Genomic DNA, 17367 nt, shown 5'->3' with positions numbered 1-17367 from the left:
TGAAAACCTTTCAACGTCCAAACAAACAACCAACAAAAGACAACAATAAACAACAAGTAAACAACGACAACATCCAGACAAACAACGACAAATACAAACAGATAATGATAAAGCAGCTATTAATTTCTATTTTCGGCTGGTACGGAGAGCCAAATTGTATTGAAGCACGCAATGAAGGGAGAACTCAGAGACAAGACATAAAAATAAGAAACACAATAAATAAAATAATAAAATATTAATAACAATAACCTCTACTACTACTACTACTACTACTACTACTACTACTACTACTACTACTACTACTACTACTACTACTACTACTACTACTACTACTACTACTACTACTACTACTACTACTACTACTACTACTACTACTATTGCTACTACTACTTTTACAATGATAATATCAATAATGAGAATAATAATAATGGCAGCAGGAATAATAATGAAAAAAATAATAAGAAGAATAATAATAAAAGAAATCGAGATCTGCTCTGTAGTGAGAAACGAAAGCGCGAACGGACCTGCCCGCATTTCTAGAAGGACGGTGATTCGGCGATACTGACGAATAACGGATACAAACGAATAACAACAACAACAAAAATAATAAATGATAATAATAATAATGATAAATAATAAATAATAATAATAATAATAATGAATAATAATAATAATAGTGCCGGCTATGACCAGGATGTTATACCGGGAATTGAGATTAAAATGTGAGAAATATCTATTCTGTGCCACTCTGTGCCGTTTGCTGTACGTGACTGTGTGTGTGTGTGTGTGTGTGTGTGTGTGTGTGTGTGTGTGTGTGTGTGTGTGGAGGATTGCCAGTAAATGAATGAATGAACAAAAGAATTAACTAATTAATTAATTGACAGATGAACGTACTAATGAAATGATGGAAGGATAAATGTACAAGTGAATGATTAAACGAATCGAATAACATAACAGATTGATGAATTAATAAATGATTGATTGGATGGATGACTGAATGAATGTGTGGAAGATTGTGAGTGAATGAATGAGTGAATGAATGAGTGAATGAATGAGTGAATGAATGAGTGAATGAATGAGTGAATGAATGAGTGAATGAATGAGTGAATGAATGAGTGAATGAAAGAACAAACAAACGAACGAATGTACGAACGAATGGATGAACGCATGAAAAAGTGAATGAGTGAATGATACGAGATAGTAGCGGCAAAGTGGAATCGAAATTGTTTGCCGGAACGTATGAATAAATAAGTCGATGAATACACACATACACACCCACATACAAATGCACAAACGCACACACACACGTACATACACACACACACTTGTATATAAATATATATTATACATACATACAAATCATGTGTGTAGTACAACAACGTATGTATATATTATATTTAGATAAAAAGATGTTAATGAATTTAAAGAGCAATCGAAAAATAAGGAATAAGAGTTATCATACTATGTATATATATATAGAGAAAGAGAGAGAAGAGAGAGAGAGAATAGATAGATAGACAGATGAATGGATGGATAGATAGATAGATAGATAGATGGATGGATAGATAGATGGATGGATAGATAGTACCAACACACACGTTCTTACCTAATACGTTGATTATTTCGGACTAAATTTTCATTTGATGTTCATTTATAATGTATATAAACAATGAAAAACATGAGACACGACTAGATAGTGTTGTTAAATTTTATTATGAATATAAAGATTTGCTGGAAAAATTTGACTTTGATTACTGTTGAAAGTAACATTTGTAAGTAACGCAACGGTAATAGTAATTATGTATTACATCGCTTTACAGTTTACATGAAATATTACGCCTTACTTACTTATAATTTACTTTGATGGCAAACGTAAACACGAAGTAGCTCGCTCTGTAGTACTAAAATATATTGATTATGCAATTATGATAATAATATTACAATATTACAGAGAAAATATCAACAACAATAATAATAATAATAATAACAAGGTCAATAATAATAACAATAATAATATAAATAATAATAATAATAATAGTAAATAAATAATGAATAAATAAATGTACCTTAAAATGAACTAAAGATGATAACACTAGTCACGGCTTCTATCATAACTATTTTATAGTATAATTATAAATAATATAATTATAACCATAATTATTACTTATAATTAGTGAGAAACGAGTTCATTATAATTTTTGTTACTTATTGAAATATTATAACATATATATATATATATATATATATATATATATATATATATATATATATAACAAGAACTGTGAAACCGTCACCATACATAATATTTGTAAATAATAATTAATTAATTAAATAATTAATCAATGAATTAAATGGATAGGTAAAAGATTGAATGCAATTAAATTAACGACCAAATAAACTTATCGATATACGAATTTTTATTAATTTAATTATTCAATCTTAATTAATTACATAAATAAATAAACAATCAATTAATTAAACTTAATTAATTAATTAATCCATTAAACTAGACCAATTAACTACAACTAGATGATTGAGATGGAGAGCAGTTGGAAACAAACACACGCGAACGTAGGTGGATGAAAAAAAAGAACGAAATGATGTTTATAATCTCATTAACAGAGAATAGTTAAACTCGTCATATATGACTTAATAAGTAAAATATGTCATTAATTTAATAATAATAATAATAAATAAATAAATTAATTAATGATAAACAAATTAATTAATTAGTTAACTCATTCATTTATCCATTCGTACATTGTTAAATTAACGAACAACCTTAATTCTGAGTTATGCATAAATTTTCCTTAATGCTTGAGAGAAACAATTTAAACAAGAATGTGTGCGCGTGTAGTGTATGCACATACGCTAAATACATTAATGTACGCACATAAACACACCCACACACAAATATATTGCATACAATAATAATTAATACAATGAACACACAAATATGAACAAAATACATCCTCCCATTCACACACACACACACACACACACACACACACACACACACACACACACACACACACACACACACACACACACACACACACACACACATATACACGCACTTACATACACGCACACACATACATGCACACGCACAAACACACGTGCATATGTAAATTAATGTTTTCATTATACAAACGTTTCGTTAGATTAGATAAATAGGCAAGAAAGAATAAAAACTATATTTTTCTAACTAACTAAAACAATAAAAATAAAGATAGCCTATATTTAAAGAAGCAACGCTAATAATGCAAAAGTTAATTAATGATGGCGAAAATTGTTACTTCTAAAGCAGACCATTGCTGTTTAACCAGGTTTGAATGCGAAAATAATTCTATCACCCATTCAAACGCCTGATTTTGAGATGCATTGTTTTATACAGAAGTATGTTATGTATGTGTGTACGTACGTATGTATGTATGTATATGTGTGTGTGCGTGCGTATATGTATGTGCGTACGTGCGTGCGCGTTTCTTAACGCAACTTTAGAGTATCATAGAGCTGAGTGAATTTTAAAACAACAGATGAACCATTAATAGTATCTGGAATGAATGAATGAATAAATAAATAAACGAATGAACGAACTAATGAACGAATAAATAAAAACAAATGGATGGATAAATAAGAATAAAAATATACATTAGCATATGTTAAAAAAGTAATCCGTTAGAAACTTACGGAAACTAATAACAGTTAGTCAGACGGTAAACAAACGATGGATTGGATGAACATAGGACATGAGACCAATTTGAAAATACCCGATAACCAAAAATAACAACAGCGTAAAAACCAAAACATGACATCATGACAACAAATATAACACTAACAAAGCCATATTGTATACGTCATCAGCAAAGATGTATCCAAAGAGAGACACGTCAATGGAACGTGTGTGTGTGTGCCCTGTTGGCCGACGGTTCATGACGTCATGTGACTACAACAAAAAACATGACCATCGTAATATTAATGTTGATGACGACTGCTATTAAATGATGATGAAGATAACGACGATGTTGTTGCTGACATGATAATAAAAAAAAACAGATAATAAAGATAACGTTTAGGAGAAAAAAACTTAGTAGTTAGGCTAAAGATAGATGAATCGACGAAAAAAAATAGATTAATAGATAGTCAGACAGACAGACAGACAGACAGACAGACAGACAGGTAGGTAGGCAGGCAAACCGACTGACAGACGATAGACAAACAGAAAGATAGGTAGGTAGATAGATATACCATAATAAATGACAAAATACATTTGTGAAGCGTTTTAATACGTTTAAAACAAAGTTTAACACATCAAACATATTCAAAACTAATTATAACATAGAAGATGTTAACAGAGAAAGCCTGACGTATAACGAAAATGAGCGATTCAATTAAGTAAACGACTTGAAGAACAATTTTTAAAATACTTAACCAAGATACATAACGTCTTAGTCATTTGAAAAAAATGTTTTTAAAATGCTCTAAAAACAAATAAACAGAATACTATAAAAATAACAAATAAATAAATGGATTAATCAATATAAAACTCAAAAAATGTGATGGAATGTTATTAAGAACAATTCAAATAAAACTTGAATACCAAAAAATAACAATAATAATAAAACTTGCAATAAAGCAAATTATAAAAGATACAGATTTGAGAAAAAAAAAACAAAAAAAAACAGCTTACATTCAAATCGCAAAAATCAGCACAATATACAACAACATACAACAGCTACAATGACATACAACGACAACATTAAAATATGCAAACATACAAAAAACATATGACTACATGCAACCACTCATACGACAAAAAACATACAAAAGATACAAACAGCAGAATCAACATACCAAAATATACACAACAACACAACAAACAACATACAAATCATACAACAAACAACGTATAAAACACACAAAAACATACGATATACAAAACAACATGCAAAACATACAACATACAAAACATACGATGACGGCGCAAACAGTGAGCTAATTAATGCAGTAATCGATTTCTGATTTTTTATTGCTTCTTCAAAAAAAATTACGAGCTCGAAAGAAAAAAAATTGAAAATAAAACAACTTGCAACAAAAAAATTCACCAATCACATCAAAACATAATAATAACAACAATAATAAAAACAATAACAAAATAATAACAATGATAAGTTAATCATCCAACTTAAGAAAACTGCGATGAATTACACTTAATAAGCACAACCGAGTAGTGATAGAAGATAGTTAATAATTATCCATCTTCTCCATAAAATTCTTCTTCTTTTTCTTCTTATTATTATTACTATTCATTTACTAAATAAATAAAATGAATTATTAATGCGTAATATTTGAAAACATTTTTTTATAATTTAAATTTTTTAATTCTTTAAACTCACGCACGAAGAAATTTATGAAGGATAATAAAAAAAATTTCTATCTAACATGTAAAGATGTAAAAATATAGAGAGTAAGTGAACAAACAAACACACACACACACAGACACATATACAAACACAAACACACATACTAACACACAAAGACAAGCATACAACACACGTACATTCATATACAAAAACGTATAAAAATGCATTCACACACATATACATACATACAAACACAAAAGTTAAGCACACGCATATTTATAAACAAATCAAAAATTAACACGTATATGCAAATATACCTACACACACACATACATAAATACATGTATATACATAAAAACACACACACACAAAACTACACAAACATACTTACGCACACATACACATACATACAAACAAATAGATAGATGAATCAAAAGACTCTAAGATAGAAAAAAATTCACATTCTTGAAGTTTTATACAAATAACAATTCTATATTAAAATCTAATTATATATGACTAGAGTTAATAAATGGATACAGAAAATATATACAGATAAATATATTCAATATTTGATCGAATCTACCAAATTTTTAGCTTTTGAAATTACAGTTAGAAATATTGAAAAGCTCAACCGTAAACTTTCAGAAATTTATAAATTCGGTAGATTTTATCAAATCTTGTATCAATTAAGATCTTTTTCCAGCCTATGTAGATAATATATTATATATATATATCACATATATCAACCAATATTAATATTAAAAAATGAGATAAAATTGATACATGGATAACAAAGGACTGAATGAATGCTCTATTATAAGTTAATCATTATTATAATAATATATTAGGTTGGTTAATTATTTATAGGCGTACGTTAAATAATAAATTCTATTCATTTGAGAAAAAGAAACAGTTAAAAGGGATGGTATGGAAATCTGTCAAGCCTAATTTAATCGATTGATTGATGGATTGAAAAAATGAATGAACGAATGAATGAATGAACGAACGGATGAATGAATGAGTAAAAGATATTTCATCGACTGGATGAATGACAGAAAGACTGATTGATTGAATATGTAGAAATGAGTGATTGAAAGTTGGCTTGATTGGATGAATGAACGTAAGAAATGAGAAAAAAAATAAGTGAATAGTCATCTATGGAATGTAAGAAAACTATCTCTGGTATGGGTTCGCTTCCTTCCTTCATCACATTGGCATCATCTGAGTACGATGAAATTATTATTTTCAATGAAATGCAAATATTATATCTTTATTCAAAAGACAAAATCACTCATTAATTCACTCACTCACCCACTCAACTCACTGACTGACTGACTCACTCGCTCGCTCACTCATTCACTCACTGACTCACTCATTCACTCACTGACTCACTGACTCACTCACTGACTCACTCACTCACTCACTCATTTTCCGGGTCCATTTCCGAGGAACCTCATGAGTGAGCCGATGCCCCCTTCGATAATGCTGGCAGGCCCTGAGGTAAGTGATGATGACGACCTAGATTCTCCTGATGATGATACCGATGAAACTGCGTGGGTGGCCTCTTCGACCTTTGATCGATTGATTGATTGGTTGATTGATTGACAACTTCAACAACAACAAAAACAAAAACAACTGCTACTACTACAACAACGGAACATCAAAAACCACAAAACAATCATAAACTTGTAATCTGCTGCAGATGCTTTGGTAGGTTTTACTGTTCAAAACTGACTCCGACACTCCTTGTAACTCAAAATCTGAATAGCATTTCTGTGTGTGTGTGTGTGAATGTGTGTGCTCGTGTATTTATGCGCGCGTGTGTGTGCGTGCGTGTGTGGTGTGTGTGTTGTGTGGTCATAATAAAATTAATAATAAGACATCCATCTCAGAATAATTATCTTTGATTCAATAAATTAATGAAGGTTCAAATAAATGAAGTGAACAAATTAGTAGATGAATGAATGAATGAACGAACGAATGAACAAACAAATGAATGACTGAACGAAGAAATAAACAAATAAATTTATGCCAAAAAAACAAAATTAAAATGACTACCCTAGAAATGCTAAGAAGGCAGTTAAGTTGGTAAGGGTGCAGTGAGGAATCAATCCTCTCAACCAACCAATCATTCATCATCTTTATCTGTGACGTGTACCAAGTCTGTTGGTTGTGAATGTGTGAATGAATGAATGAATAAATAAACGAACGACTGGATGAATAAAGAAATGAATAAATGAATGAACGAATGATCGAACAAACAAATATAGATTTATAAACTGGAAAAACGATGAAATAAATGAGTGGATGAATGAATGAATAAGTAAATGAGCAAATGGATGAGTGAGTGAATAAATGAAGGAAAGAATGAATGAAGAAATGAATGAAGGAATGAATGAGTGAATGAAACAATAAGAACCTCGAGAAGATTGAGTATGTACAACTCGTCCGCAACTTTCTGACGTACCTGATCCAGACTGACACGCATGAAACTTATGTAAGATCTACTCAGCTCATCCGTCGGTTTCTGCTCGAAACATAACAATAACGATAATAATAATAATAATAACAACAATAATAACAACAACAACAACAACAACAATAATAATAATGATAATAATGATAATGATAATAACACTAACTGTTAATGTGAGGACAGATGAGAATAAGGAACCCTGATCGTACCTGGCCAACTTGCCCAGTGCATTCTCCAACACGCACAACAACTATTGAATTCATTTGAGGTCAAAATTATTTCCTCCGAATAAGAATAATAACAATAGTAATAATCAAATCAACAACAATGGTCAGTCAGTCAGTCAGTCAGTCAGTCAGTCAGTCAGTCAGTCAGTCAGTCAGTCAGTCAGTCAGTCAGTCAGTCAGTCAGTCAGTCAGTCAGTCAGTCAGTCAGTCAGTCAGTCAGTCAGTCAGTCAGTCAGTCAGTCAGTCAGTCAGTCAGTCAGTCAGTCAGTCAGTCAGTCAGTCAGTCAGTCAGTCAGTCAGTCAGTCAGTCAGTCAGTCAGTCAGTCAGTCAGTCAGTCAGTCAGTCAGTCAGTCAGTCAGTCAGTCAGTCAATTTCTCAATCAGACAATCAATCAATCAGTTCATACATACATACCCTTTCTAATAACGACTTGGTCATCTGCAGATGAACTTGTTCTAACAATTCATCGTCACTATAGAGTTGCTTTTGGTTGATTGATTGTTTAATTGACACATTGAGTGATTGTATAATCGACTAGCGGATTGATTGATTGATTTATTGGTTGATTGGTTGATTGATTGATTAAGAGAATGCATAAACAACTATCCTAAAAAATTTGAATAAAATACCATTATTGCAGCTAATGTTATAATGTGGCTAACAGGCGGATGATAAAAAACTAAAATAACAAAAGACAATTATAAAAACGATCATCATTGCTCTTTAATTCCAACGAGTCTCTACATTAAAACCATCTCTGTCTGCAATGCACCCATGATCTTCAACTTAATTGCAATTTCACTAACAACTTGAACACAAACAAACTAACAAACAAACAAATGAACGAACAAAAGAACGGTAAAACGAACGAATAAATAAATAAAAAACAAACAAACAAACAAACAAATTCAACGAAAGGTCAAAATACAGATATACATGCGCACACATACAAACATACAGATATACATACATACACAGGCAGACACACAAACATACAGACAAACCGAAAAACAAACAAACAAACACACAAACAAATACACATGGATATACATATATACACAGGCAGACAAACAAACACACACAATTATACATATTTACACAGACAGACGAACAAACAGACAAACAAGCAAACACATACATACACACTCGCGGATGCATACCTGATTCTTAAAGTCTACGATGACATTCAACATGACTAGCATCTCAGATGGGAAGACATAATCCGTCGTTCGCGGTCCTTTCTTCAACCAACTCTCAAATGCTTTCGATACCCTGGTGATAATGATTATGATATCAACGATGAAGATACCAGAGATAATGATATCACAGATGATGATATCACAGATGATGATATCACAAATGATGATATCGCAGATGATGACGACGTTGAGGATGGCAAATGATAAAGATGATGAAAATGACGCTGACGATGATGGTGACAAGAATGAGACAATGATGTTTAAAAATATGACAATGATGATGATGATGATGACAAAAATGATAACAAATATAATGACGATGACATTAGTAATGATGAATATGATGAGTAAATACACCTTTTTTTAAAAAATGCATCACAACTCCATGTAGCATGAACTCATAGGAAGGAACCAATCAAACATTCACAATGAAGATGAATAGAAATGTAATAGGAATATCAGGTTTTTACGTAGCATACATTACACAGCATACAATGAAATGTAGCCTACCCAAACAGGACAAAACAATGGAAAAATGCGAAACTTCTAACGCGTAAATTGTACAACAAGCAATATCACAGAGTAATATTACAAAACCACATGATACAACACACACACACCAAAAACACCACACACACACACACATACACACAGACACACACACCATAAAACAACACATACAACACACACCACACACCTTTTAGAAGCGGCTTCAATCATCTCGGACGAGATGACCTTTAACCTATGATTTAGGTGATCGGCGAAGACCTCTTCCGGCCAGTGAAGGTCATGCACGAAGGTCTGTAGGGCCTCCAACTTCCACAACATGTCCTCAGATGTCGCACAACCATTCCTGAAAAATAATAATAACAATTATTATTATTATTATTATTATTATTCGTGGATAACTATTGATATATCCATCCAACTATCAATAGATCCATCCAATCATCGATATATCCATTCAACCCTCGATATATCCATCCAATCATCGATATATCCATTCAACCCTCGATATATCCATCCAACGATCAATATATCAATCCAGCAAGTAAAACAAACCCCTGTGGTTTCCAGAGTTCCCTTTCGAAGCCATTGTTAACGGATTGAGCGATGGAAGACTCCATGAGGTCTACATACCTGACGACCAGGGGTGCAAATGCGTCACGCAGGTGACTGTGAAATTTGCCTCCGCATAAACTTTCTGTTCAATCAATCAATCAATCAATCAATCAATCAATCAATCAATCAATCAATCAATCAATCAATCAATCAATCAATCAACCAATCAATCAATTAACACAACAACACAACATTCATTCGACTAACCAGACAGTCAATAAACCGATCAACCAACCAACCAACCAATAGACCGACCAACCATGATTTCTGAGGTAATCATTGAGCATTTGAAAAAGCGGGAAACTGTCCCAAGTATCAGGTGGTTGGTTCTCAAGCAGAGCATCCATGTCCACTGAGAACAGAGACCAAAAAATTTCTGCGTGTTCCACCATTAGGTCGCTGAACCACGAAAACGCCTGGAAAGAAGTTAACACAAAACTCGCATTTTTACTAGCAGCATAGAATTTATGTTTTTTTTTTATACTTTAATTCCGACTCCCATTTCATTATATTCATTCGATGTTCTCTTCTCATTTATATTTATAAATCTTTTCTTTATGCCTTTGTTACTACCCTGGGTCATTTTCTCATGTCACTTCTTTAAATTTCTCATCTTTATTTTTCTTTAATTTTCAATCTTTTATTTATTTATTTATTTATTTAATCATTCAAATGAATTCTTACGCCTTCGTCGGGGTTTGATTTTTACGAAAAAAAAGAAAAATTCGCGCAAAATTAATAGCATATTATAAGATAAATAACATTATAACATTTAACATTTAAGAATTAATGAGAATGTTTTGGCAGGTACATGCATGTAAGTAAAATTTACTACTGGCCATCAAATAGGTAGTCTTTCATATTCGGAGTGAGCATTTTAATGACGATGACAAAAGATGATGAGAGATGATGATAAATAGGCTCTGATGAAAGAATTTAGTTTGACACTTATATACATAAAAAGTTATATAGGGTTATATAGAGTTGAATGGGATTCCCGCGATTCCCGTTCCAATGCTCACCACATCTGACCACACAAACACACACACACACACACGCACGCACACACACACACACACACAAACAGCGTGTGGTAAATTAACTCCTAACGTATAATGATTAAATTACAATAATAATCCAAACAATGATGATGAAAGGATAATGGTACTAACTAATACTAATGACAATAAAACCTACAGCAGAGTTTTAACAATGATTATAACTTAACGGTGATGTCCGAGTGAATGATGACTAAAGTGTAATAAATCGTCGATGAGTGAGTAAATAATGTATTGTGGTGATGATTGTAAACATGTTTGTGTTCGGTGCGTAGCACGAATATAACTAATTCATACATTCAAATCTGTGAGAATTTCACACTGCTACAAATTTATTTATTCCACATCCAGGTATAAATGTAATTAGGTAATTAATGAATGATTTGCGATATCAAATTAAACTAAAACTCGAGAGGTGTCTAGACATAATAAAAAATGTGTGTGTGTATATATATATACGCTTCAGTGCAGGGCTCTTTATATCCTAAAGTAATAACATCCAGTGTATCTCTAACTCTATGTATCTATGACAGTGTATCAGTGCATTTAATTAGAATTAGATAGCGTAATATACTTTACACAAAATAGTAATAGGATATATCAGTCTCAAAAAAAGGTTGATAATCACATAAAAATGGTTATGGTGACATAAATGATGATGGACAAATCCGAGCTTTGATAAGATCTTGAAATCTGATAATTTTTATAATGATACTTGAAACAATTCTGCTAAATTGCTTTAGGATAATTGAAGTTTCGTCATCGTGTCATGCAAGTGTCTCAGTATTTATACATACATTAAATTTATAAGGCATAGTTATGGAAGAGAAAAAAAATGAATAAAAATATTTTAGGAGTGAGACAATTTGGAAATGTATTGATAACACGTGCGTGATTTGTTAAATTGTGAAAGCTAATGATAATACCCAATAAAATGTTTATAACTTTCTGAAAATTTTTTTTTTAATTAATAAAAATTTATTAGTAAAGCTGAAAATTAGTGTAGAAAAAATTGGTAAAGGTGTAGGTTATATATATATATATATATATATATATATATATATATATATATATATATATATATATATATAAGGTGAAAAAAAATATTAAAATGTGTGTGAAAAAAATTTAAAAAGTGAAATTTTAGAAAAAAATACTCTTTAACCTTACCGATTTGAACGACTATAGCAATGCAAAAATAACATTTTTGTTATTTTCAATTAAAATCTCAAATCATCGCTATCTACAGACAATATACCAGAAGATAATAACTACAGAAAAACAAATGGCATAAATAACAGTAACGTAACGAAATTTACAAGAAACTGGAAATGTTTAAAAAAAACAACATGTCAACAACATCAACAACTACATCGGCAAAAACAACAACGACAACATCAAAAGCACTAAGTAGTAATAAAATGATACAGCAATTATAGAAACAAACCGGGATCAAAAAGCAACAACAACAACACATACAAAACCAAGGACAACTGCAACAACAACACGCACACAACAAACCATCACACAACAACAACTACACACAACATCAACTACAAACAACAACAACTACACACAACAACAACTACATACAACACAACAACACACAACTACAAGCTAACACACAACTACAACAACTACAAGCTAAACACACGACACACGCAACACAACAACACCACACGACACACACAACACAACACAACAACACCACACGCACACACATCAAACAAACAAACAAACAAACAACAACCTCGGTGTGATATTCATCATTTTGTTGCAGCACCTCTATGCATAACTCTGCCAGATGTGTCAGATTCTCTATCTTCTTCTTTATATCATCATCTTGATAGTTTTCTTTTCAATGTGATAAAATAACAACAACAACGTCATTTTGAATAATTAAAAACGTTAATTATTAATTAATTAAGAAGAATTTTAATTAAATAATTGATTGATTAATTAATTAAGAGGAATTAAAAAGGCAAACAAAACCATACAGACAAACACAACGCTAACAACAATGGATAATAAATTTCAATATTAGAAAATTTGAAAAAGAAAAACTAAAAAAACATAAATTATAATTGTTATCAACTTTAATGTTTTGAAAAGTTTAAATAAAAATATTATTTTTGTGAAAAAAAAACGAAAAAAAAATCGGAAAAAAAGTTGATGGATAAGGATTGTTGTTCCAGTGTAGAATTAAAATTTATAAGCACGGAAACCAGAATAGATAAAAATATGGAAAGAATAACAAAATAACAAAAATACTAATAAAAAAATGTGAAGTAGATCAAATGAATGAATGAATGAATGAATAAACAAATAGATGATTGAATGAATGAACAAATGACTAAAAAATAAATGATTGAATGATTGAATAAATGAATGAATGAATAAATAAATAAATGAAAGAATGTAATAAATAAAAGTAAAAAAAAAATTAAGCAAATGAAGTGAAATTTCAATTGACGGTGAAATAAACAAATTGTGAATATTTCCAGCTTCAATAAATTGTCGAGAAGGAGAAAATGGCGCAATTTGAAAACGTTAACGACTTTGAAATAATGATGGGCAAAAAAGATAATAATTCATATTTTACAAAAAATAAAAGAAAAAAAATTGTTAATTCGAAGAAAGGAATGTTACTAGACCGAAAATTTGCGTACAACAATTATTTATGATCATGGAAATGTATAAAACAGGCGTGTATGTATATAATTCATTCATCTGTATGTGTTTGCATGCATGTGTATCTATTTGAGTATATGTATGAATTTGTATGTATTGCTTTGTATGTATGCCTTTGTATGTATGCATTTGTATGTGTTTGATTTGAAGATTAAATACAACTATATGCATTTCTACCAGTGGCTACACAATATGCATCATAAAGATATCAAAGACAAAATTCTATAATATGTTAATATTCATCTATAATAGACGCAAAAAACAAACAAACAAACAAACGAACGAACAAACAAAAAGAAAAAACAAAGCAAAAAAACCTGTTTTCTTGCTAACGCTTGATGCTTTTAAAAAATTTAGTCACACGATATTTAAATAAGTAATGAGCAGACATTAATTGGTTCACACGCAAAAATATAACGATATACTAATAGATACGAAAACAAAAGCCTTAAAAACACACATACACAGACACACACATATAGATACACACTTATACCCACATACACGCGGGTACAAACACACGCACACGCACACAGACTTGCAAAATTGACAGATAAAAATGTAATTGACCCAACAAAGAGTAGAAGAAACATCACAGACGATAGAATGAACGGAAACAACATTAAAAATAAACATTGAAGATGTACAAAAAGTAACACGAACAACGATCGAGAAGAAAGAAACGCAAGAATGAAGAACATCAATAAAAACAGCATCAACAACAACGCTGATCAAAAATATCAACAACAACATCTGCACGTAACACTCCTTATAACGTTAAAAAATCACAATCGCAACGACAAAAATAGTATTTGTAACATCGACACCAGACATCGGTCACAAACGAAAACTGAACAACGGTGCACTGTAGGAAGGAAAAAACAGCAACAACAATGGCAGCAACAAACAACTGTAGAGTAGACACACCAACGACGCAAACTACCTTCAACCTTGGACTGTTCGGCGACTTTAGTGTAATTGATGAGAGCCGCCTTCTCGAGACACTTCTTTAAGAACATGTGGATCTCCTCAGCTGGTACTGGTGTCACTATGTCTTTCATTAGTACCTGCGTGCGTGCGTGCGTGCGTGCGTGCGTGTTTGTGTGTACATATTAGTATGTGTACGTGCATGTGTCATTTCATTTAATACCATTCCACGTAAGTGTGTGCGTGTGAATGATTGTTGAATGTGTGCACTAGAGTTTTAATGGTACTATGGTGTATTTACTTAGGAACAGTATCGACAAATGAAACAGCGTTACGTCGAAAATCGTAGTTCACTTATGTATTGTATAAGTTAAAAAAAATAGCAACGACAATAGAAAAAATCCCAATGCAAAACCTTACAAGTGTTTTGCACTAGGGCTACAACTACAGCTACATCTTCTACTACAACTGCAGCTACTACAACAACTACAACTCTACAGTAAAAACGAAAAATATTAATAATAAATACGGAAATATAAGATGGTGCTTTTATTTATACTCGTATGTCTCGATACCAATCTGCACCCATATACGTGTGTGTGTGTGTGTGTGTGTGCGTATGTGTCGTACGTGTGTGTGTGCGTATGTGTGTGTGTGTGCGTATGTGTCGTACGTGTGTAATGATTAGGCCAGAGTAGAGCAAGGATTCATATTTATGTCTGATGCTTAAGTGATGCGATATGCAGTGCGTGCAAGCTGACAGGCAGTTGATCCGATAAAGAGCATGATGTGCAAACATAATGAACGAATAACATGGTTTTTACGGTAGAGTTCTACTGTTACGTCATCACGTAAAATCCAATCATTTCCAACTACAATTAGTAAAGTACTGATGGTCTTCAAACAGCAACAAAAGCATTTGAGTAAAGTTACTTAAGATACCTAAACTTGATGTATAAGTACAATCAACGTACTCAAATTTATAAACAAATATTAGTGGAATATCAGATACTCAGATAATCAGATATACTACATTGAAAGTAGCAAATAAATTGAATCCTAAACATAACCAATGATTTCAGCGGTTTTTATGGTATTTATTGAGACCACAACTAACCCTTTCCAATAAGGAGAGTGTCGCTTTTAGGGCACCCTCTGGCCTCCCAAATGGAAACACGAATCTGAAGTAGTTGGAAAGATGCGACGTTTGAATTGAAATTCAATTGAAAATTAAATAAAAATTATTGGAAATTAATTAAAAATTAAGTAAATTCTTCGTGATTCTTTTATTTAATGTTACAATTTGTTCAGTGACATAAGCTATAAGTTTCAAATTATGCTTTAAAACTATTGCATGCTGTTGTTATTTCGCACAGAATAATATTTCATAATCTACAATTTCTATAAAAAAATTTTCAAAATATATAAATAAATAATTATAGAAAAAAAGAATAAATAAAAATATAATTCAATAATTTATAGAACTAAACCTAAAGTTAGTGATCTGCGTTTCGAGATGGAACTTCAGTTGGTCCTTGATTTCGGCGAATCTATCTCTCTCTTCGTGCAAGATCGATCCTATGCCGTCCGGTCTGTTGTTGGTGGTTGTTGATATTTCAGTTAAAGTTTAGAAAAATAAAGATTCAAAATTTAAAAAATCAATTCCCTACACTAAAAATTATGTCTAGAGGTACTCAACTAATGAATGTGACAGTCTACTTATTATGTAATGATGTCCCGCTGTTAGAAGTGTAACGAAAGGCTTTATAACTGATTCATATTTTCAGTTTGACTCTTATTATTTTGTTTTTTTGCAAAAAATTATAAAATTATATTAAAAAATATTCGCATTTGAAGATATTTTAGCAAATACAAATATATCTGAAGTAACATACTGGTAATGAAAAAATAGAATAAATAAATAAATTGGAATAAAATGAATAAACTTTTTGCCGTGCACATGGGAGGCACAGAATGCGAAACTATAATGCATGAGTGTAGAATCGATCATGGTTCCTTGCTGGGAGTGCTCAAGGAGTTGGGTGAGATAGAAGAGGTGGCGTTTGCAGCCACGAACTCCGTAGCGGGCGCAGTATTCATCGAGCACAAATATCTGGCCTGGACTGAACCAACCCTGTCGTTTGCCAATCAAGTAATTATTAAATTGGATATTTTAAAAAAATTCTAGTGAAAAATCATCAAATCAAGCCAAAAAACAACCATGATCATCATTTTAAAAATATTTGTGTTTAATGAACCAGCTGACCAGCTAAACTAAAGAACTCTAACCAATTTCTGGA

The 17367-nt window shown here is 31.4% G+C and overlaps 1 protein-coding gene across 1 annotated transcript in view; it reads right to left on the bottom strand.

Annotated features, from left to right (window-relative positions):
* Positions 1–7010: 7010 nt before the first annotated feature.
* The window catches only part of HELRODRAFT_70306 (hypothetical protein), a gene marked incomplete at both ends in the record, with an annotated part of 37735 nt that continues 27378 nt past the window's right edge, over positions 7011–17367 (bottom strand). Inside the window, 14 exons of the mRNA XM_009031864.1 lie at positions 7011–7139; positions 7425–7529; positions 7786–7896; positions 7967–8092; positions 8485–8604; positions 9231–9331; positions 9956–10122; positions 10332–10473; positions 10651–10807; positions 13200–13291; positions 14997–15207; positions 16185–16248; positions 16558–16659; positions 17014–17201. Of these exons, the coding sequence (XP_009030112.1) occupies positions 7011–7139; positions 7425–7529; positions 7786–7896; positions 7967–8092; positions 8485–8604; positions 9231–9331; positions 9956–10122; positions 10332–10473; positions 10651–10807; positions 13200–13291; positions 14997–15207; positions 16185–16248; positions 16558–16659; positions 17014–17201 (1815 nt within the window). The remainder of the gene's footprint in view (positions 7140–7424; positions 7530–7785; positions 7897–7966; positions 8093–8484; positions 8605–9230; positions 9332–9955; positions 10123–10331; positions 10474–10650; positions 10808–13199; positions 13292–14996; positions 15208–16184; positions 16249–16557; positions 16660–17013; positions 17202–17367) is intronic.

Source organism: Helobdella robusta (genome assembly GCF_000326865.2).
Source record: "Helobdella robusta unplaced genomic scaffold HELROscaffold_8, whole genome shotgun sequence".
In the NCBI taxonomy this organism is placed as follows: Eukaryota; Metazoa; Annelida; class Clitellata; order Rhynchobdellida; family Glossiphoniidae; genus Helobdella; species Helobdella robusta.
The sequence above is the reverse complement of the archived record's forward strand: the minus strand, read 5'-3'. Positions and strand labels throughout refer to the sequence as shown.